The 23051-nt window shown below is 45.1% G+C and overlaps 2 protein-coding genes and 1 long non-coding RNA gene across 4 annotated transcripts; 1 reads left to right on the top strand and 2 right to left on the bottom strand.

The window, feature by feature from the left end:
• The first annotated feature begins 466 nt into the window (after positions 1–466).
• On the top strand, positions 467–10184 carry LOC108145562 (serine/threonine-protein kinase ATR). The gene is made up of 5 exons (XM_017271061.2): positions 467–757; positions 815–3020; positions 3077–3370; positions 4165–8937; positions 9947–10184. Exons 1-5 carry the CDS (start codon positions 531–533, stop codon positions 10070–10072), a joined length of 7626 nt encoding a protein of 2541 aa, XP_017126550.1. The 5' UTR covers positions 467–530; the 3' UTR covers positions 10073–10184.
• A 58-nt stretch (positions 10185–10242) lies between these two features.
• LOC108145567 (phospholipid-transporting ATPase IF) lies at positions 10243–17984 on the bottom strand. The gene is made up of 7 exons (XM_017271075.2): positions 17380–17984; positions 17190–17315; positions 16329–16881; positions 14354–14768; positions 13092–13683; positions 11716–12508; positions 10243–10796 (listed from the first exon to the last, which is right to left on the bottom strand). The coding sequence occupies exons 1-7, from the start codon at positions 17579–17581 to the stop codon at positions 10310–10312; spliced, it is 3168 nt and encodes a 1055-aa protein (XP_017126564.1). The 5' UTR covers positions 17582–17984; the 3' UTR covers positions 10243–10309.
• A 1113-nt stretch (positions 17985–19097) lies between these two features.
• On the bottom strand, positions 19098–19827 carry LOC108145579. Of its 2 annotated transcripts, none has more exons than XR_005977257.1 (3): positions 19546–19827; positions 19324–19481; positions 19098–19268 (listed from the first exon to the last, which is right to left on the bottom strand). It is a non-coding gene; the product is annotated as an uncharacterized LOC108145579 (long non-coding RNA). The 2 variants fall into 2 exon arrangements; XR_001774420.2 differs by having other exon boundaries at positions 19327–19481; positions 19546–19819.
• Between the last annotated feature and the right edge of the window lie 3224 nt (positions 19828–23051).

Raw genomic sequence — 23051 nt, 5'->3', positions numbered from 1 at the left:
GCCGTTAAAATTTGACGGACTAATTTATGCGATAGTTAGCAGATGTTTCTGCGGTGCAGCCCTCTTTTCACGCAGTCCATCCCACCTTCCGATTTCCGCTGATCTTAACAGCTGTAGCTCATCAAAACATAAACAAAGATGGTTGACCTGTTGACTTTATTTTCGTTTTGAGAAGCCACTGCTGTTCAGATCAGCTGAAATCGGACTGTGGAAGGTGAATGACCTTCGTGGAAATCGAAGTTTCACATTTGTTGAAAATTCCAACCGTTTCCAATTGATGGATTGTGTGGAAAGAGGGCATTACTTGGTGTAATGTGAATTGGCTATAACGTAAACATGCCATGATGGAAAATAGATAATTACCTGGTGGAGAGCGGCTATTATTCAAAAAGTCTCAGTTGATGGGTTCTTTCTAAAGATATCGGTGAATATCGGCTAAGAGATATGTAACTGATGTGGCAACGCTGTCGCGGATGCCGGTACTGGTAAAAAATGTTTCGCTGTTGTGAATTTCAAATAAAATTGGCAAAATGTCGAACCAACGCAAGGACATGTGGAAGCTGCTCTACAACCACGTCAACCGAAACGGGGCCAACTTGTCCCGGGTGTACACTGTGATCGAGGAGATCCTGTGCCAGGAGCCGAGCCTGATAAGCTGTTCGTTGGTGCGGGAGCTGCACACCAAATTCCAGGACACGTTTCTAATTTGGCTGCTCAACAAACTGGCCAAGTGTTTGAGTGAGCCCGGCGACGGCAGGTGAGAGCCCGAGCCCAGATTGGCAGAAAGCTATAACACACCCTTGTCTTGCCGCAGTCGGTGCATCAATCTGCAGAGGAAAATACTCAGCTCCTGCTGCTCCAATCACCCAAAGCTGTACGAGCGCCTGGTGCTGGCCTATGTGGAAGCCCTGCAGGAAACGCACCAGCAGCTGAGTGCCCTCGACCTCGGCAGTCCAGGGTGCGACCAGCCTAGGCGAACCATATGCCTGAGCATCTTCCAGTGCGATGCGGCCTGCCTCCAGGAGTTCGACCAACAGTGCGCGTTCGAGGACATCAGGGTGCCCATTGAGCAGGCTGACTTGTATGCCAAGAGTCTGCTAGAGGTCCTGGGGCATGCTCATCACATTGGAGGCGACACGCACGAGGACATATTCTCAGGCAGCCTGCATCAGGCCCTTCTGATCCTCAAGGAGTGCGACATGGACACGAAGCTGACCAGCTTGGACTACTGCCACCGTGTCCTGCGGTCCCAGTCGGCCAGCAGCTGGCTAACCAATCCGGATGTTGCCCATTATGCGCAGCTTACCCTGGAGGCAACGACAATCATGTGGTCCACGGTTTCCAAGGCACTGGAAATGGGCTGTATGACACGCCAGCAGCTCAAGGGGTTGAATGTGACCACCAGAGAACTGCTGCTCGTCCTGCAGCTGCGTGGCCGACCGCCTCTTCAGCTTGGCTATCTCCTCCTGAATGAGATTCTAAGTTTGCCCGCAGGCATTGCCGTGGACGATGGCCTATTGGAAGCTTTAAGCAACTTTGTTCAAGGCCAGCTGGAGTATTCGGTGACTTCGCTGGAGCAGCTTGTGCACCTGCAGGAGCTCCTGTTGGGCCACTGGAATTACCACTTTCTGCCCATACTAGCTCCCATGGCTCTGAAACAGACTGAGGTTCGAGCCACAGTGGTGCAGGCCCTGACCCAAGCCCTCGTTCGAATAATGGGCAAGAAGGAAGTGTTGCCCGGCGACTGGAGGGAGTCGGTGGTCATTTTACGTACCTTCAAGCAGCTGGAGCAGCTCGTCCTTTCGCAGAGCCAGCTCAGAGTAGCTGACCAGGTGAAGCACATCAACTCTGCAGTGTTGGCCAAGTTGCCGCTGCAGTGCGAACTTATAAACAAGACGGACGCCAACTGGAATAGTCTTTCAATGCAACTGGTCGAGCAGGAGTCGAAATGCCCCTCGGCCGAGAGGCACATATACTTTGAGATCTGCTCGCTTCTAATGCAGGTCGCCTTCATCAGACACTTCCTGAAGACGCAGACCCAACACCAGCTGCTGGCAATTCTTCAGCGGCACATGCAGCTGTCCCACCTTTGCGCCATTCGATTGGAGACGCCTTCCAGTGCCCATACCCAAATGCAGAGCTTCTTTGCCCAGCAGCACATGAGTCTCATTCGAACGGAGGAGACACAAGAAGTGTTCTGTGACAATCTATCGCAGCTGTACATAGCGGGCTACATAAAGCCGGAACAATTGTCAAAGGCTCTGCCCTCTATCGTCGATCCAAGGGGGCGCGCTCATGTCATCCGCCTGCTTCTGTGCTCCCAGCCAGGCACTTTGAGTGTCTTTAAGGTCCAGGACCGCCTCAGGCTCTACTGCCCGAACTGCAGACCATTGCCAGATAAACTTCCGGGCATTTATCTCGGAAAATGCAAGCAGCAACTGGCAAGTCTGAACTTCTCCGGCGCCACCCTCAAGCTGATAGCGAAAGATTTTTTGTTTTGTCCCGAATTTGCCTACATTTCCCATCACTTGGAGCTGCTGAGTTTCGAACCCAACGAGGTCCTACGGCTGCTTGAGGAAACGGACGCACTGGAGAGGCTAAGCGTGGAGGGCTTCGGCCTACTGGTCCCTGCGGTGCGAGCCCTTTCGCCGGATTTCATGCAGCAATTGGCCAGTCTGGTCCTTGGTGCCATTAAAGCCATGCTGGACAAGCCGCTGCAGGAGCAAAACGTTTGGCACCAGAGGGCCATGCTGCGGATACTGGTCGCCATTGCTCAGTCGGAAGTGGATGAAATATGGCTCTTCCACTGGTTCAAAATGACGTTCTTTTTCCTGGTGCACACCTATTCTCTGGTGGCCCAAGAGGCCATCCTGGCGGCCACCAGTATGTGTGCCAGCCACGGTCTGCAGACGATCAATCTGTGGAACTGGTACAAGCGAGATGCCCTCGACCTGACCGTTCGCCTGGCTCTGACCGGATATCTCTCGGATGGCGTTCGCTTCACCCGCTCCCTCAGGGCGGTGAGTATATTTACAGCACTTTAACAAACCAAATTGTACCTTGTCTCTGTTCTCAGCTCACTAAAATGTTGGGATTCACCTGCGTCCAGGAGTTCACCTGCAAGTACCATCGCCTGCTGACCGCCATGGTGCTGCCGCACTGCATCGTTGAGCCGCGTTGCAAGGGAGTCCTGGTGCTGATAGCCAAACAGTTGCGCAAACCCATCGCAACCTTGTTCTCCACCTCCTTCCTGCGGCTCTACACCCACGTCTACCTCACCGAGGATCCGGAGCTGGCCAACAGTTGCATCGAGCTGGTGGTCAGCTGCACCCAGTCCAGCCTGCAGCAGCTAATGAACGCGGATGTGAAGGTGAGCTCAAGTTCCCATACCACCTAATATAGTATATTGCCATGAAGGAGTACATTTCGGAGCTATCAAGCGAGTCAATGTATGTACGTACGCCCTATTAAAATAGAAGCACAGATTTCAGTCAATTTTCAAAGTTTATAAGTGCGGAACTCGGGAAGCTGTTGACCAATACAAATCAAATTTAACGAATTTTGTTGGACATTTTATGAGGTAACTTAAAAACAAAAATGTTTAATTTTTATTTAAACTAATATTTTTAAACATAAACAATGTGAGTTTGTTTTTGTTTGCCTTTTATTAACTTTAAAGGATGGTACCACATCATTTCATTTTAAATCGTTATTGATTATCAGTAGCAGTCATTCTTAACGCATTTCAAAGAAACTTGCCAAATTTATTTCTGCATTTCTGCAAAACCACAATTTAGAACAAAAGTTTGCTAATTAAATGTCCAAAAGTTGATTTTTCTTTCGGAACAATGATAGATAACCGTGAAAAGTATTGTATATACTAAAAATAAATGTTTATCGAGTTTGTGAAAGCAATATTTTTCCATTGGATTGCACTTTTTGTCTGTCATACCAACCGTCCAGTGTAATAGATATCAACTGTCAATTCAATTTTCGCAATCGTGTTTCTTATTTCTCGCTTTACTAGGAAAGATCTCTTAAAGTTAATTGATTAATTTTTAGAAGAGGCGCATAAAGTTTGAATTCTTGTCAACACTATGTGTACAATATTCCACCCAAGGGTCTTTCCGATCACATTATGATTAGTCTGTGTATCCCTGCTAGCAAACGGTGGCCGAACTGCTGATTTACTTCAACCGGAACCCAACGTTCGTGATGCGCTCCTTCCAGAGCCTGCTGCAGCTGGCAGTCGGTTCCGAGGAGGAGCTATCCAGCCAGACGGCCAACGCGGAGTTTGCCAACTTCATTGCCGAGCGCTTCCTGGGTGTGATCACGTACTTCGAGAGCTGCCTGAGCGAGCCGTCGTTCGAGAAGCCCCTGAAGGAGGAGACCCTGTACAGCTTGGGCCAGATAATGCGGTTCGTGGGCTCCCAGCACGTGACGCAGTTCCGCTTCAAGATCATCGCCATGCTGAGCTTCGTGCACACGCTGCAGGAGCAGCGCCTGCAGCGCATTTGCCTCCGGATCTGGCACATCTTCCTCCATGTTGTGAATGTGCAGGAGCTGGGACCGTCGCTGGGCAGGATTGTGGCCACCCTGCAGCCGCTCCTGGCGGACGGCGACAGCGTGAGGCAGGTCAACGAGCTCTATGAGTTCATCATCCTGCGCAACGCCTCCATGCTGGGCAGCTTTATGACGGACCTCTACTTCCTCGATCGCATGGAGCATGTCTCGCCCACCATTCAACGCTGCGTCCGCCGGCACACAGCCCACCTGCACCTGAAGGGATCGGCGGAGGGGGACAAGGAGGGCACAGTAAGTACACCGCCCCAGCTACTGGAACAGTTGCGCTTCCTGCAGAAGCACATCACCGACGAGTGCCTGCAGGTGCGCGTGTACGCCCTGCAACACCTTGGGGAACTATTCGGGCGACGACGAGAGCTGCTGAACAGCACGATTTTGAGCGATGTGCCGCTGGAGCCGCTGCTGGAGGAGATTGTGAACGTGCTGATGGCCGGCTGCCAGCACGACGATCGCCAGCTGCAGATGGCGTCGGCCAAGTGCCTCGGCGAACTGGGCGCCATCGATGCCAGCTACCTGGTAGCGAACTACAGCTTCGCCAGTCCCGAACAGCTGCCGCTGAACATTCTGTCCGACGACTTTGCCGTGCTGGCCCTGACGTCGCTGTGCCGTGGCTACCAGTTCCAGCAGAAGACCAAGCACGTGGACAGCTTCTCGCTGGCCATCCAGGAGACGCTGGCCGTCTGCGGCATCTCGCCCAAGGAGCAGAAGAAGCTGCAGCTCTGGCACTCGCTGCCGGCACGAATGCGCCAGGTGATGGAGCCCCTGCTGCACTCCTGCTACACCAGCTGCCAGCGACCCAGCAGCTGCCTGCAGCAGCCGCTCTTCGGGAGCCACTACTCCTTCAACTTCTACGAGGAGTGGGCCTTCCTCTGGGCCAGCCGCTTGATCGACTGCATCCAGTCGCCGGACATTCGCCACCTGCTGAGCTCCTACAAGCCCTGCATCAAGCGGGACGGCAACATGCTGAGCACCTTCTACCCCTACATTCTGCTCCATGCCCTGCTCGAGTGCACGCCGGAGCAGCGTGGTCACATGCAGGAGGAGTTCATGGTCGTGCTGCGGGCCAACGAGGAGGCCTCCAGCTCGGCCAGGGCTCGCCAGGAGCTGGGGGCCATCAAGGACAGCGCCTTCAAGCAGTTCGAGTCCCGCAAGTACGCCGCCGGCACGAGGCCAACCCCGAGCGGTTCTGTGCTGGAGCACAAGGAGGACTCCAGTCGGGTGCCCCGCCTGGCTGGCAAGCTGTGCGCCGAGCTTCTGGACTTCCTGCAGCGCTGGCTCAGGGAGTGGCAGCGGGTACACGGTCGCAGCGCCGGCGGAAAGCCGCCGGAGACGATAGATCCCAACTACCGGAAGATCCACGAGTTCCTCAACCGGATACCCAAGCTGTTGGTGGCACGCGCCAGCTACAATTGCGGTGAATACGCCCGGGCCCTCTGCTACCTGGAGGCCTATCTGGAGGAGGGCGAGGGCGAGGACAAGTCCAAGAGACTGCTGGAGCAGTTCACGTTCCTGGTGGAGGTGTACGGATCGCTGAGGGATCCCGATTCGGTTGAGGGCGCCGTGCAGGTGCGCAGCTACGACATGAGTGTGATGCAGGACATCCTCGTCAACCGGTTGGTGGAGCGGCAGCAGGACATGATCACCTCCTACGAGCAGCTGCTCTCCAGCACGGACCACATGCAGCCGGACCACGTGCGCGCCATGATCGACGCCTACTCGAGGGACACGCCCAGGACCGCCCAGCTGATAGCCGACGGCCTCTGGCAGCGACTGTCCGACCAGTACTCCGACCAGAGCTTCGCTGAGTGCAAGTCGGAGCTGCTCTGGCGCCTCGGCAGCTACGATCAGCTGGACGAGCTGGAGGAGCTGGAGGAGCTACAGTCCAACTGGCCGGCTCAGTGCTCCCAGGGCTGTCTGCAGCTGCGTAGACCCCTCACCACGCGGACCCAGTTCGACGCGCTGCTGGACGGGATGCGGGGGTCGGTGCTGGAGCAGCTGCGAAGCTGCTCGGCCGTCCAGCAGCACTCCTACGCCAATGCCTACGATGCTGTGCTGAAGCTGCACCTGGTCCACGAGCTGCAGTGCAGCCAGAAGCTGGTGGAGCAGCTCGAACAGGATAGCGATCGCGATCGGGACAGCCAGGAGAAGCTGATGAAGGAGTACTTCCGGGACTGGCGATTCCGCCTGCAGGTCATACAGCCGCAGGTTCGCGTCCAGGAGTCGGTTTACAGCTTCCGGCGCAACCTGCTGGCGGAGCTGCAACGCCGCCTGTCGCATCGTGGCCACCTGCTGCCCCACTTGCAGACGGAGCTGGCCAGGATCTGGCTGGACAGTGCGCAAATCAACCGCAACGCTGGCCAGCTGCAGCGTGCCCAGCTCTATATCCTGAAGGCGGCGGAGCACAAACCGACGGGCCTGTTCATCGAGCGGGCCAAACTGCTGTGGCAGAAGGGCGACCAGGTGATGGCCATGAACTACCTGGAGGAGCAGCTGTCGGCCATGCGGGCGGCCTGCCACGGCAATGTCAAGCAGCTGGAGGCGGGCCAGCGACACCTGTTCTTCCAGGGGAAGTACCTGCAGGCCGTGTACAGCGCCGAGTCGATGCACATGTGCGCGGACGCCGTGCTGAAGTGCTTCGAGGAGGCCATTGCCGTGCACCGCCAGTCGGAGGGCTGCTACGTTCAGCTGGCGCAGTTCCTGGAGAAGATGCGCGAGGCCAGGCAGGGCGGTGTGGCGGGGAACAGCGGTGGCGAGCTGGACGACCTGCTGATCAATGTGATGGTGAACTATGCGAGGTCGCTGCGCTATGGCAGCGAGCACGTCTACCAGTCCATGCCGCGCCTGATCAGCCTCTGGCTGGACACGGCCGAGTCGTCGAGCAACGGCGAGCAGGTGAAGAAGATGAACGACCTGCTGACCAACTGCTGCACCGCCCTGCCCACGGCCATCTTCTACACGGTGTACTCGCAGATGCTGAGTCGCCTGTGCCATCCGTTGCCGGAGGTCTTCTCCGTGCTCCGCAACGTGATCGTCAAGCTGGTGGAGGAGTACCCGCAGCAGTCGCTCTGGATGCTGCTGCCGCACTTCAAGTCGGCCAAGGCCAGCAGGATCAAGCGCTGCAAGCTGGTGCTCACCGACAGCCGGCTGCAGAGCTCCGCCTTCCAGAAGCTGCTCAGCGACTTCAACTCGCTGACGGAGCGCCTCATGGAGCTCACCAACAAGGAGGTGGCCCTGGACCGCACCTACAAGCTGAGTGACCTCGACACCCGCCTCACCAAACTCTGCCGACAGTCGGAGTTCTCCGACATACTCCTCCCCTTCGAGAAGTACATGCAGCCCACACTGCCGCTCAGCTCGGACAGCGGCTCCTCGTCGCCGCTGTCGCACATGCCGGCACTCGGCAACAGCAACAGCAGCAGCAGCAGCAGCGTGAAGGCCAACTGGTTCCCCTACCAGCAGATATACATCAGCGGGTTCCAGGAGTCGGTGCTGATCCTGCGCTCGGCGGCCAAGCCCAAGAAGCTCACCATTCGGTGCAGCGATGGCAAGGACTACGACGTGTTGGTGAAGCCCAAGGACGATCTGCGTCGGGACGCCCGCCTGATGGAGTTCAACGGCCTGGTCAAGCGGTATCTGCATCAGAACGCGCCTGCCCGCCAGCGGCGACTCCACATCCGCACGTACGCCGTGCTGCCCTTCAACGAGGAGTGCGGCCTGGTCGAGTGGCTGCCCAACCTGGCCTCCTACCGCAGCATCTGCATGAAGATGTACGCCCAGCGGGGAGCGGTGATGTCCAGCCGACAGCTGCACCAGCTGGCCGTGCCGCTGAGCGACCCCATTGAGCGCAAGCGGGAGGTCTTCACCAAGAAGCTGCTGCCCGCCCATCCGCCGGTCTTCCACGAGTGGCTGCGCCAGCGCTTCGTCACCCTGCACAGCTGGTACGAGGCGAGGAACAGCTACATCCGCACCGTGGCCGTCATGTCCATGGTGGGCTACATACTGGGACTGGGCGATCGGCACGGCGAGAACATCCTGTTCGCCGAGGGCAACGGCGACGCCGTCCACGTCGACTTCAACTGCCTGTTCAACCAGGGCGAGCTGCTTGCCTACCCCGAGGTGGTACCCTTCCGGCTCACCCACAACATGACCATTGCCATGGGCCCGCTGGGCGTGGAGGGCAGCTACCGCAAGTGCTGCGAGATCACCCTGCGGCTGCTCAAGCAGGAGACCAAGACCCTCATGTCCATGCTGAGGCCTTTCGTCTACGACGTGGGTGCCCAGACTCGGACTGGCGCCGCCTCGTCCAAGATAACCAGGGATGTGCAGCGCATCGCCGATCGCCTGCAAGGACACGTAAGCACATTCTCTCTGGGATTCAAAAGTCAATTATTCATATGCTCAGTTAATGTAGTTTACTTAAGAGAACAGGATATATTTATGTTATATTCTTAAACATCATCTCAAGACTTATTGCCTCATTCCATTGGCGCATTAAAACGCATTTAGACTAATGCGCATTTATTAACACAGGAAATCCCATAGGGCTAAATTCCGCATTTCAAATAAATGCGATTATTAAATGCGATTAAAAACCATTAGCCCCGAACCCCGAACCAGTCATAACAACACAATCAGCTTCTCTTCCTTGTCGTCCAAGTTGGCAAATGCCTCGGTCGCAATATTGATGTCCTGCTGAGAATTGAAGAGTTTAGTAAACTCACTCATGTTCATTAATTTTAATTAATTTCTTTTGCATTTGCCAAAATTCAAAAGTAAACAAACTCAGATCAGCTGTTCGTGCCACTCACATGTCGGAGTAGCATTAACTAAATGCTAATGCGCCAATGGAATCAGGCACATTTAAAAAGTCCACTAAAGCGTCAATGGAATCAGGCTATTACTCAAGTCGATATACAAACCATATCGACTGTTTAAAGTCCAGAAGCTTAAACGTTAAATACTCTCTCAATTGCATTGATTTGCGAACCAACTTTATATAGTGTTTTCGTCCGATTTTAGGCGTTTAATAGTTACAACTACATTTGGGGGAAAAAACAAAGTGAAAATGATTAAAGCATTGAATAATTGATTGTATTTGATAACTACCAAGAATGACTTGTATCGATTATTTAAGGTCCAGTTCATTGTTTCACACATTCCAAAAACGTTTAGATCAGTCAATCAACGTTGTCGATTAACTACGAACAGTTGCTACTAAATTGAGCTTGGGGTAAAAACAGTGGTCAATTTTCAAATTGGGAGCTTTGTTGACTAAATAATTGTGAAAGGCAAGAAACTCTGGACCACTCTCATTAAGTTAAGACTTACGAAATCATATAACCAGCGATTCCCTCTTTTGCAGGTCAAGCTTCAGCAGGCCAACAGCATTCCCCTCTCGACCGAGGGCCAGGTGAACTTCCTCATCAACGAAGCCACCAAGCTGGACAATTTGGCAGTCATGTACATTGGATGGGGAGCGTTTCTGTGAACGCAAGTGCTGTGATCCGTCGAGGGTTTGTACATTTGTAAAATAATCAATGTTGAATTTATATAGGTCAGAGAACAATAAATTGCTTAGCTTCAGATGAATAAAATCACAATTGTTTCGGATCTACTACTTGTTACACCATAAAGGAAATCCCATTTAAAACTAGAAGCTTTGAATTGTCATTTATTCTTTCCATTTTATTAGTAACTATTTTGCAGTGTTTTTCTTTTAGTTTTCCTAAACTGCTGGCTTGCCCGCGGGCGGCATTTTTCGGAACATGTCTTGAACGGCCTTGACGGCAAAGTCGGGCAGCAGACAAGCCGCCGAGCAGACTACCGTGAAGAGCCACAAGGGAAGTGAGGTCAGGAACTGGTTGTAGACGTCGTAGAGCTCCCCACTAGTGACCAGGTTGTAGAGGTATGTGGTCAGCATGAAGGCGACTATTTGGGCGGGGATCATGGCGAAGTTCACATAGGACATGTAGCGGGCCACCAGGAGCAGCTTCAGGTTGCCCACGATCACGATGATCGTTATGAGCATGGTGCCGAAGGTCTGGAAGCTGGCAGGCTGTCCCATGTTGAACAGAACATTCTCATCGTTGAGCACGGCGTAGGTGAAATAGAAGATCGTGAAGCACTGGACAAACCCGTTGAGCATCCATAAGCAGAAGACCCTCATTGACGCCTGGCGGTTGTGGGCAATGCGCTTGTATAGTTCCGGATGGCTGAAATACAATTTCAGAGAGTTAGATGCCAGAAAAGAAGGGGAAAGACGTTTAACTCAACGATATCTGCTCTCGAAGTTATAAAGAAGTCGTATTGATAAACTCATATATGACAGTTGAAGAATTCAGACGTCAGATTTTAAAAAATTGCCACTACTGAGGTTGTATTAATCGAAATCTGATTCTTATTTTTGGTCGGCAAGGCTGTTAATATACAGTGAGTAGAAAAACTATTCGCACTCTCTTCACTTGAAAGCCCACAGCTTCTTAGGTCTTTAGTACAACTTAGAACAAACAAAAGCAAAAAAATTAGAGATAAGCAACTGACATATATTAAACAAATTAAAAAAAAAATAAAAACATTAATTATTTTAAAAACATACTTGTATTAATAAAATATTGCAAAACAAAACACTAATTTATACACATTCATTTTTTTGAGTAGCCTTTTAATTTTTAGAGGCGTCAGGTTTTATGGCTTTGGCTAGATCATTCCATTGTCAGGGATTCTTTTCAAGATATCACGTGCAGGAGAATCCCTTTTCCCAGAAAGTCTCACTCATGCTAGATAGATTAAAGTCCAGTAGTTTTAGAGAGGATTACACTAGTTTTCGATGGTAACAAAGCCATTTCTGAACCAAATAATAATAATCTTTGAATAAGTTGTTTTGTTGTATGAAGAAAGTTCTGGAATTTGATGACAGTTTCAAAATAATTTTGATCTAAGGGTTCTTAAAAACGTGCTGGTCCGTTTTGTTAAAAAAAGAAGGTACATTCAAACCATAACACGTATGTATATAATGCCCAGTTGCCGACTATCACAAATGTTTCCCGTAAAGATATTCGACCAACTCCATTCATAATTATCTACGTAAATAGCTAAGGAGTGGAAGTATTCTGGTATTATCATTGCAATTACCTCAGCAGCGTCTCCTCGCTGTATTCCTTATCGGAAAAGGAGAGGTATGTGAAGCTGAACGAGATGTAGACGAAGTCGAAGAGCCAAAGGTAGAGCGAGTTGTAGACGTTGGTGGCGGAGAAAAGGTCGTAGACCTGGAAGAGGGCCATGCACCCGGTGATGATGATGTTTTTGTAGCAGTAGAAGAGCACCAGGAAGGCCAGGCGCTGGGAATTGTAGTGCCCGTGGACGAGGAGCAGGCGGCGCAGCATCTCGAAGCGGGCGATGGCGAAGTCGGCACACCGGGCCGCCTGTTTTCCCTCGCGCCCCGCTATTCCGATGCCGATGTGCGCCTCCTGGATCATGGACACGTCGTTGGCCCCGTCGCCAATGGCCGCCGTAATGTGTTTCTTGCGGCGTTTCACCAGCGTGACGATCTCGCTCTTCTGCAGCGGACTCAGTCGGCAGCAGAGCACGGCCCGGCAGTGCAGGGCGAGATCGGCGAATTGGCGAGGCGCATGCGTCAGCAGGGTGGAGATCGTCGTTCCATCCACCACCAGGACCTCCGGATCTGCGGCCTCAATCTCCTGCAGGCGGGTCTGCAGCTCCTCCGGGTCGGTGACGTTGACGATGAAGTGCTGTCTTGATCCGGGCGGGATGTGCCGGCAGGCGAGACCGATGTTGTAGGCCGTTTCTACTTTGTCACCTGTAAGCACCCAGATCTTTAGACCAGCCGCTTGTAGAGCTTCCAGGGTCTCGCCCACCTGCTCCTGCAGGGCGTCTTCCAAGGCGGTGGCGCCGAGTAGGTCAAGATCTGCAAGGAGAAGAGTGTATTTCGGTTAGACGGGTTTTAGTAAATAAACTCCATATAATATTATAAAAAATTGAACTGAAAACATTCTTGGCTTACCAGTCAAAACTATTTTATAAATTTTATTCTTTTTGATGGTTAAAAATTAAAGAATTTGTAACACTGTCAGTATACACATAAGAATTTCGATCTTAAAGACTATAGCTATAGCCATTTTCACATTACTCATTATTAATTATTGAAACCTGCTATATCCGTCTCGAAGGACCATATATATGTAAGCGTTTTGTTTCGCTGGTCTATTTGCGCCTCGTACTGCTCCTTAGACTGTGAAATAAACTAAATTACCGGCTGAAACCTGAGTAAACACAATAGCAATTCGTAAGCAAAACTGATCTTTCTACCGCTTTCTTTTATTTACTCTTGACGGGGTCCCTATGAACGGAGCACTTAAAGCTAAACTTTTTCCATGCCTTACTGAATATATATCCTTAATATGCCTTAAGTTATCTGATAGCCAGATAAGGATTTATCCATTGGCGAATAAATAAATAAATAAATATTATTAAAGCAAAAAAGAGCTTACCGATCTCGACCGTCTCGTAGCATTCTGTGATTAGTTCATTTCGGTTACTCAGCTGGGTGTTGGCCCTCCGGTAGAGCTCCTCGAAGTTGGCCCACTTCTCCTCGGTCAGAGTACGTCGGGCCACGGCCAGAGTGCGAAGTCCCCGCTGAGCGTACTTTGTTATCTGGTCGTCGGTTTGCTGCAGACGATGACTCGTCTTGCACCGTGGAAAGATGGCGTCCTCCGCTCCCTTGCAGTAGAGCCAGATGGTGCCACTCCGGTCTCGGAGTATGACGCTCATCCGCTTTCGCTCCGAACTGAACTCCAGGACGTGGAGCCGCTCGAACTGCAGCTCCTCAGCGCTGGGATATCGGCAAATTCGCAGAGTATTGTTGCTTTGTCCCTGGTACACAAGACCAAGGTTAGCACAGCCCTCGAGAAGAGCCATTTCGTCCGGACTAGACGCCTGATAGCGGTCGACAATACTTTTGCCCATCAAGTGGCTTCTTTCCGACACGGACTCCGACGACTCCAAAGGCTTTACTCCCACTTCCTGGAGCACTTCTACGGTGTGACACACGGTAAGCGCCTCGAAGAAGACAGATGCCTCGGCCTGGATTAAAGTGAGAGAAAGTTGATTCAGAGAATACTTAATTGTACACTATTCTTACTTCACTATTTTCTTAAGCTAAGACCAATGGGTCGTAAATATAGAACACTCGACCAATTGTGTGGTCCACTTTTCCACCAATTTTTCTATTTAACATTATTCTTCCTACCTTTATATTAAGTTCACTTTATGTCGAAAAAGAAAGTTCTAGAAAAATATATGAATTAGGGCATTCAAAATGAACTCTTTTTCATTAAAAGTAACAAGAAGGCCAAATAAATCTCTTATCTGCTTGAGGTTAAGAGTATCTTCATACCAATAAAAAAAAAATAAAAATTTAGCATTGTGTTTAATAAATACTAACAAAAACTCTTAATTTCGAGAATTTCAGAAAAAATACCATCCGATAATCGCCTGTTTTCTTGTATAACTGAAATCATTTGTTTACAAAAATACACGTCTTCGGTTCTACAAAAACATAAAGTATTTGTTTAGTTCTTCATGGTCAAGCAGCAAATTCTAGACTTAGAAATTAGTGTCCATTGCATTGGCATATGTATGCTATGTATAACTAGTAAATATTTTATTATTAAACGTCATAATCTCATAACAAAAGTAAGATAGAGACTGAAACTATCTTAGCTATCTTAAACAGACATTTTGAGCAACTCACGTCTAGCTTCTCCAGATCAATCTGTTCGCCTGTGGTCTCGCAAAGGAGATAGGTACTTTGGAGATGAAAATTCATGTCGGACACATAGCAATCGACGAACTTCATGAGGTTCTTGGTGAGAGTGCCGGTTTTGTCCGAGAAGAGGATGTTGACCTGACCCAGCTCCTCGTTAAGATTGGACGCGTTTACACGGCAGGGCTGGTCGGTTTCCTCGTCGTAAAGGTGCAGGTCGTTGTGCATGAAGTACATTCCGAAAATGCGATACAGCTCGATGTTCATATAGGCGGAGATGGGCACCATGTAATTGAAGAGCAGCAGAAACGAGAGGAAGTCCTCGAAGATCTGCAGTGCCGAGTTGAAGTCCGTGGGCGGGCCAAGATAGGGCATGTTTGGGACAACCTTCGTTTCCTTGTGTCTGTAACAAAAAAAAGTTTTAAAATTAATATGGAAGAACGCTTTCAGCAGTTATTATATAAGTTTTTTTCACAAAATAATGTCGTTTCTATTTTTACTTATGTCGAGGAAAAGAAAAAAAGCTCAAAAAAATAAGGCTGTTTAAAAAACCTCATTTGGAAACTGTGCCTATTTATCAAGAGTTAAATGCTAAGGTTTTCGGTGCAGTTGGACTTCCGGCCTAGAAATAGAACCTTTACAATTTTGTTTAAGGTAACCTTTTTTTATACCCTTGCAGAGGGCATTATAATTTCTACGCAAACTGGTCTCTCCCCAAAAGTTGTGTTTCTTTTTTAGTTTTTTCGACATTTAGTAATTGTAAAAAATTTCAGAATTACGGTTTAAATTTCATCAAAATCGAACAAAAAAATTAAATTAAAAAAAATAAATTAAATTTAAATGTAACTTTTCTATTTTGTATTTTTTTAAAATTATTTTTGACTTATTAAAAATTTGACAGTTTAGAAATACGCTTTTAATTTTATTAAATTCGGAAAACGATATCATATAGCTGATATAGGAACTATCGAAAAATTAAGCTGAAAATGATCATAGCTTCAATGTTCCTTATTTTTTTTGCTTACACTCTTAAAACACCACCGCATTGTAAAAAGAATTACGTCAAAGTTGAAAAATCTGATTTTTAAACAATTTCACCAGTCTTAAAGTGATTCTAAAATATATCTTCAATATATATTTTTAATGGAATGAATTTTAATTTTTCTTGGAATCTACAGTCCTCTTTGTGTTTTTTTGCAATTTTGGTTTAAACAGTATTTATTTATAAATTATATGCAAGATTGTTGGCTACTACTATTTACTACTATTTTTCTCCAATATTATAATAATAATATTATGCTTACGTTATAATATAACTAGAATCTGTATGCCAAATCTTTAGCTTTTAAAGATCTCGACGTTCATACAGACCAGCAGGAATGGCTAGATCCACTAGGCTATTGATCCTGATCAAGAATATATATACGTTATTGGGTCGGAAACGTTTCCTTCCACCTAATACATACTTTTCTACGATTTCTATATACCCTTTTACCCTACAAGTACGGGTATAAATAAATAAGTAATTTGAATTTTGAAAAACCTTCTTAGAAATAAAAATATTCTTAAATAAATTGTAATTAGTGTACAGTTGATTTTTTTTTTAATTTTTGGGGGCACTAGGAAGGGAAAAATTCGATTATTGTATACGAATTGAGATGTTTTTAAATTTTCTTTCACAAAAAAGAAAATGTATCAAATGTGATTGTAGGTTTGGTAATTTTTGGGATGTTCACAGGTTTTATTTTTTTTTTTACTCGAAATTTTGAAAGTAAAATCTCAAATCTCTCTGCATATTAAATTGTAATCTTCAAAAAAAAAACTGAAATAACAATAAAAAAACCATGCCAGCTTAAGATATGTTAATAGTTTACACTTGACGGCGTCCAAGGCTAAGAATATCTTCTAACTACAAGAGTAGCGTAGGATTTAGATTTTCTAAGCGGAGCTGCCATCTACTCACCTCTCGATGAGGTACAAAACGAGCACCACCACCACCATGCCAAGGATGAGGGCCACCATGAACCTGTTGATGTACTTCTCGCTCGAGGCTGACTTGTTGCCCGTGTAGCGGCTGTTCAGCTGCAGCTTGGTGTGCATTCCGGTGTAGAGGGCGCACCCCACCACCCTATCGGTGGCCTTGACCCGGACCCCGCGCAGCAGCAGATTGTCAATGGTGAGGGGCAGGGCGTGGTCACCACCACCACCGCCAGCACCGTCAGTTCCCAGCTCCAGACGGCCATTGAAGCTGTAGAGATCTGCGGTTGGGGCCTCGCACACAATGAAGTCCTGGCTCTTGGGCGAAAGTTCGTAGTTCGGGGGCACGCATACGGTCTTCAGGTTGGTCTCCCCATCCAGGTTGGCGGTGGTCACGAAGCACTTGCGCTCCGCACCGGAGGATTGGAGCAGCACGAGGTCGCAGGGCAAGTCGCCATCGTTTCGCACCACCACGAGATCGCCTGGCACAATAAACTGCGAGTCTATAACCTCTTCCTTTCCGTTCCGGATGACGGTTACTTGAACAGAAAAAGTTTGGTTTTGATAAGTCAAATGAGAATGGAAACACTTTTCGCTTTTAATTTCATCCATTGCGGTTTTTAAATAATTTAGTATATTTTTAGTGTTTTTCAAATCTGAGTCATTGATAATCATGTTTTGTTATGCATGTGTGAAAAAACGGAGAGCACACATTCTATTACATGTATTTGTTATAAAGGTTTTGACAAATCCTCCATTAAATAGGCATAACAACAGGTGAAAAACGTTAAACTTTGAAACAAATTCTTCTATACAAATACATTTTCATTTATATATATATTCTTACCTCTGGCTGTGTTTACAAGCCTATCGCTTTTGGACCTCGACAGGTCTTCCAAGCCCTCTTTAAGGGCCGTGATGATCATGACAAACAGCAGGGGCAGCAATGAGACATACGGCGATATTGTTTCATCTGTTTTAATTGTGGGGGATTAGCGCTGACCCTTTCGCAAATCATATGGGGAGGCCATACTTACTTACGAAGAATGAGACAATTGTGATGATCAGAAAGTAAAAGTAAACGGCTCGCCTGAACTGCTCATAGAAGTTAAAGGGCAGGAATGTTAGCCAAGTGTACTTGGTGGTTCTAACCCGGTTCAGAGGCTGCTTCTGACGGCCCGCAATACCGCCAATCTGTATCCGCAAGGGATCCACCGACCTTTTCTGGCCCGAACCCATTGCCACTGCCTGTTTGATTCTATTGACTCTCCGTCTCCGGGGATATTGACCTCTGTTGCTCGATCTGTTGCTCGATCAGTGCTTCATTATAGCTGAGAAACGGCTGGAGGTGCGCACGCGCGATTCCTTTCGGAGCAAAAGTTCGACTGAAATTCGAATTCGAAGTGAAAGAGCCACATAAATTGGCGTATGATAAAGATAATTTCCCGTTTCCGCTTATGCACAACCAATTTGGTTTTTAAGTGGCCCTGTCACAGAGGTATCCCATGAAAAAGACTGCAAATCGAAGCCTTTTCTCCGGCGTTGTCGATTAGTCCAACACAATGCTCAGATTAGATGCAGTCGATCATGTCAGATTAACAGTGAATTTGAATTTGAGACATGGCCGCTTGTCTTTGGGTTTAAATTACTTCACACCAATGAACAAACATGTGTACCAACGCGAACCCTTTACTGATTACTTTTATCGCCTATTTGAAATTCCAATATCTAATCCACCTGATGCCTCTCCTCACACTACCCTAATCACTAGTCTAATCAGCACAACACTGCGATTATGGCAATGGCACTTGGAGCTGTTTTTAAAAATAAATTAGGCTCTTTGAGCTATGGACTCCTAGCTTCTGTACAGAGAGGGGAGAGACCCGACTACGATATACCCTCTGCTCACTGCTCTGTTATTTAATGAATTAATTAAAGAAATAAGCCCTCATTTATGCTTTCCAAGTTTCCCAGTCGATGCAATTGATTGGGTTGTTTAGTGAAAAGATCTTGTGGTGCTTCCAAAATACAAGCAATTTTCGAACAAATGTTTCCAAAAAATGTTGTGGTTAAATGAAAGATATTAATAAATTTCTACCAACCAATTTAATTCCCGTTTAATGTTTTAATCAGCCAATTAGTCAATCACTTAATAGATTGAAACATAAATTAACCACAATAAATGAAAATAAAAAAAAAATCTGACGACTATATCATATAGCTCACAAGGAAACAACAATACAATTTTTCAAATGTAACTTTTTTATTTTTTAATTTTTATACCCTTGCAGAGGGTATTATAATTTCAGTCAGAAGTTTGTAACGCATTGAAGGAGACGTTTCCGACCCTATAAAGAATATATATTCTTGATCAGCATCACTAGCAGAGTCGATCTAGCCATGTCCGTCTGTCCGTCCGCAAACTAGTCTCTCAGTTTTAAAGCTATCTGCATGAAACTTTCCCAAAAGTTGTCTTTCTATTGCAGGTAGTATATAAGTCGGAACGAGCCGGATCGGACGACTATAGCATATAGCTCCCATAGGAACAATCGAAAAAATAAATACAAAAAAATTATAACTTTGCTGTTTTTTAATTTTTTTTTTAGTTGCTGGGTATGCACAACTAGATTGTGTTGCGCTAGAAATTTACTTCCCATTTTGTATTTAAATTATGATTTTTAAGTCGAAAGTCTAATTTTAAAGTGTATTCCCGGTATATCCCGGATTTTGAATGAAGACCATAGACAAGTTTTCTTTTTTGCTAAGTGTATTTTTGTGTTTACAAATAATAGTGCCGGACGAGAAGAGCAGGGACAAGATCCAATAGAGTGGTGGGATGGTTTAAGTTTCGGTGGTGCAGTTCAGTAGTTGACTCCAGTATCCTCCTTGTTGGACATCTGTTTTCGAACTTTCAAGTGCTTGCCATCTGGAATACAAAATATAAAAATATAATGTATTTAAATAAATAATTGCTTGGTTACTACTCATTATTTGTCCAGTCGATAATTGATTGAGAACTGAACTGCACTGCAAGATACGGTTGAACCTCCACTCAACTTGTTTGCCATTCCGTTTAAGTGTTTAACAGGGAATTTGAAGTCTACGTTCAATCAAGTATCAATCGCATTCAGTTGGCAAGCTTTGAAATTTAATTCATATATTTAACATAGCAAGAAAAAGTTGCGTTAATATTATTTACTTACTGCATGGTTAACCGGGTTTTTTGTACAATCTCCCTTTATGTCCATTAGCAAGCATTTGTTTGTTGTTTATTAAGAAAGTGTTTTTCAAAAATGTTATTTAACACTTTATGCTTAAAACTAAATTTGGCTTTTTTTGTATTGTTCAGAAGGCAATTTCCTGTGTGTTATTTCTCCGACTTGGTTGTGTATACTGAACTCTGTAGGGACTGATGGGTGTAAGTAGAACTCGAAATTAAAAGCATGGATAGTTTGATCAAGAAAAAGGGAACAAATTTGAAATTTTCAGAAAATGAAAAGCCGATTGGATCAGAATATGATGAGAACATGATAAGTCCATGTAGAATTTTCGAAGTCCTTTTATAAGAAACCCATATCAATTAATACACAAGAAAAGGAACAGGCTTAAAATGCGATTCTGAAACTTCTTCAAACCCTATGGTATCTCCTAGTCGAGTCTACCCAACTCCCAAGGATAGCCACCTGTTGCTGCTGACTGGATGATATTGTTGTAATACTGGGCAGAGCCCCGGGGCAGTCTTTATTTTCTTGGGTTTCGCCTCTTGTTTTCCCGCTCTCTGGTTGAGGCTGCCACTTAATTTATTTGTCACCGAAATTTAAACCGTAATTCTGAAATACTTAATCATTACTATATGTCGAAGAACTAAAAAAAAACATTGAAAAACAGCTAAGTTATAATTTTTTTTGTATTTTTTCCCCGATTGTTCCAATGGAAGCTATATGATATAGTCGTCCGATTTAGATGAAATTTAAACCGTAATTCTGAAATGTTTAACCATTACTGTAAGTCGAAGAACTAATAGAAAAATTTAAAAACAGCAAAGTTATAATTTTTTTTGTATTTTTTTCCGATTTTTCCTATGGGAGCTATATGATATAATCGTCCGATTTTGATGAAATTTAAACCGTAATTCTGAAATGTTTAACCATTACTGTAAGTCGAATAGCTAATAAATTTATAATAATTTATTATTTATTTAATAATTTATAATTTAAATTTTAATAATTTATAATAATTTATTATAATTTCAGTCAGAAGTTTGCAACGCAGTGAAGGAGACGTTTCCGACCCTATAAAGTATATATATTCTTGATCAGCATCACTAGGCGAGTCGATCTAGCCATGTCCGTCTGTCCGTCCGTCTGTCCGGCCGTTTCTACGCAAACGAGTCTCTCAGTTTTAAAGCTATCTGCATGAAACTTTCCCAAAAGTTGTCTTTCTATTGCAGGTAGTATATAAGTCGGAACGAGCCGGATCGGACGACTATAGCATATAGCTTCCATAGGAACAATCGAAAAAAAAAAATAAAAAAAAATTATAACTTTGCTGTTTTTTAATTTTTTGTTCAGTTCTTCGACATATAGCAATGGTTAAATTTTTCAAAATTATGGTTTAGATTTTATCAAAATCGGACGACTATAGCATATAGCTCCCATAGGAACAATCGGAAAAATAATTGAAAAAAAATTATAACTTTGCTGTTTTTTAATTTTTCTATTAGTTCTTCGACTTAAAGTAATGGTTAAATACTTCAGAATTTCGGTTTAAATTTCATCAAAATCGGACGACTATAGCATATAGCTCCCATAGGAACAATCGGAAAAATAATTGAAAAAAAATTATAACTTTGCTGTTTTTTAATTTTTTTTTTTAGTTCTTCGACATATAGTAATGGTTGAATATTTCAGAATTTCGATTTAAATTTCATCAAAATCGGACGACTATATCATATAGCTCCCATAGGAACAATAAAAATATATAAAATAACTATCAAATAATTGAGCTGCAAATCATCATAGCTGCAATGTTTTTCAGCATATACTCAAGTAAATCATAATTTAAATGTTTTCAAAAGTATTTAATTCATGCAATAGCTGCAAGGGTATATGAACTTCGGCTTGCCGAAATTTGCTTTCTTTCTTGTTTTAGTTTAACTTTTGTGCAGGAGACAAAGATTTCAAATCCTTTTCGTGGCAAGTTCAAAATTGTTCGTTTTTTTGTTGATCTATTAAAGTAGTGGCTAAAACCGTTCTAAAAAGTCGTTTAAATAGAAGAAAATGAACCCTCCCATAGGTTGAGAATACTTGTACATTTTTTAGGGATCGCGTTTTAAGATGCAAGCGGTCGCAAGTTCAAATCGAGGTCGTGGTAAGAGTTTTTCTAAATATTGACTACAAGCTTTTTCTGTATATAAAATGAATTATAAAATGTAAATATTTAATGAAATAAAATGTTTAATAAGTTAACAAAATATAAAGTAATATATAAGTATTTCTAGAAATATTTACCATTGAATTATGAAAGACTTGGTAATATTTTGATTACTTGACATCCATTTAATACAGTTGTATGGCCGCAAAGCTCCAAAACCTAGTTCCAATAAAAGAATACCTTAGGACCACGACCATTATTCTTCCCTGTATGCCTTGGCTAAAAAAACCATAGCACAAAGTTCTGCCAATGCCCGAAAATTGTACAATGTGTCGATAAGTGTATTAATTATTGACAATAGTAGAAGAAATACTTAAAAAGCCCTAATAGCTCAAAATAAATGTGATATATCAATACAAATAATTTTTATACCCTTGCAGAGGGTATTATAATTTCAGTCAGAAGTTTGCAACGCAGTGAAGGAGACGTTTCCGACCCTATAAAGTATATATATTCTTGATCAGCATCACTAGTAGAGTCGATCTAGCCATGTCCGTCTGTCCGTCCGTCTGTCCGTCTGTCCGTCTGTCCGTCTGTCCGTCTGTCCGTCCGTCTGTCCGTCCGTCTGTCCGTCTGTCCGTCCGTTTATATGCAAACTAGTCTCTCAGTTTTAAAGCTATCTGCATGAAACTTTCCCAAAAGTTGTCTTTCTATTGCAGGTAGTATATAAGTCGGAACGAGCCGGATCGGACGACTATAGCATATAGCTCCCATAGGAACAATCGGAAAAATAATTGAAAAAAAATTATACCTTTGCTGTTTTTTAATTTTTTGTTTAGTTCTTCGACATATAGCAATGGTTAAATAATTCAGAATTATGGTTTAAATTTCATCAAAATCGGACGACTATAGCATATAGCTCCCATAGGAACAATCGGAAAAATAATTGAAAAAAAATTATAACTTTGCTGTTTTTTAATTTTTTGTTTAGTTCTTCGACATATAGCAATGGTTAAATAATTCAGAATTATGGTTTAAATTTCATCAAAATCGGACGACTATAGCATATAGCTCCCATAGGAACAATCGGAAAAATAATTGAAAAAAAATTATAACTTTGCTGTTTTTTAATTTTTTGTTTTGTTCTTCGACATAAAGCAATAATTAAATATTTCAGAATTATGGTTAAAATTTCATCAAAATCGGAAGACTATAGCATATAGCTCCCATAGGAACAATCGGAAAAATAATTGAAAAAAATTATAACTTTGCTGTTTTTTAATTTTTTTTTTAGTTCTTCGACATGTAGCAATGGTTAAATATTTCAGAATTATGG

The sequence above is a fragment of the Drosophila elegans genome, unplaced genomic scaffold (assembly GCF_018152505.1).
Source record: "Drosophila elegans isolate 14027-0461.03 unplaced genomic scaffold, ASM1815250v1 contig_149, whole genome shotgun sequence".
Classification (NCBI taxonomy): domain Eukaryota; kingdom Metazoa; phylum Arthropoda; class Insecta; order Diptera; family Drosophilidae; genus Drosophila; species Drosophila elegans.
The sequence above is the reverse complement of the archived record's forward strand: the minus strand, read 5'-3'. Positions and strand labels throughout refer to the sequence as shown.

What these genes read in the sequence shown, in the direction of transcription:
- LOC108145562 (XM_017271061.2), top strand. Translation starts at nt 531, where the DNA reads ATGTCGAACCAACGCAAGGACATGTGGAAGCTGCTCTACAACCACGTC. An exon ending in AGTGAGCCCGGCGACGGCAG is followed by an intron (nt 758 to 814) that starts GTGAGAGCCCGA and finishes GTCTTGCCGCAG; the next exon opens with TCGGTGCATCAATCTGCAGA. An exon ending in CCGATCGCCTGCAAGGACAC is followed by an intron (nt 8,938 to 9,946) that starts GTAAGCACATTC and finishes CCTCTTTTGCAG; the next exon opens with GTCAAGCTTCAGCAGGCCAA.
- LOC108145567 (XM_017271075.2), bottom strand. Translation starts at nt 17,581, where the DNA reads ATGGGTTCGGGCCAGAAAAGGTCGGTGGATCCCTTGCGGATACAGATT. An exon ending in GCTTGTAAACACAGCCAGAG is followed by an intron (nt 16,882 to 17,189) that starts GTAAGAATATAT and finishes TTTCTGTTCAAG; the next exon opens with TAACCGTCATCCGGAACGGA. An exon ending in AGCGAGGAGACGCTGCTGAG is followed by an intron (nt 10,797 to 11,715) that starts GTAATTGCAATG and finishes ATTGTATTTCAG; the next exon opens with CCATCCGGAACTATACAAGC.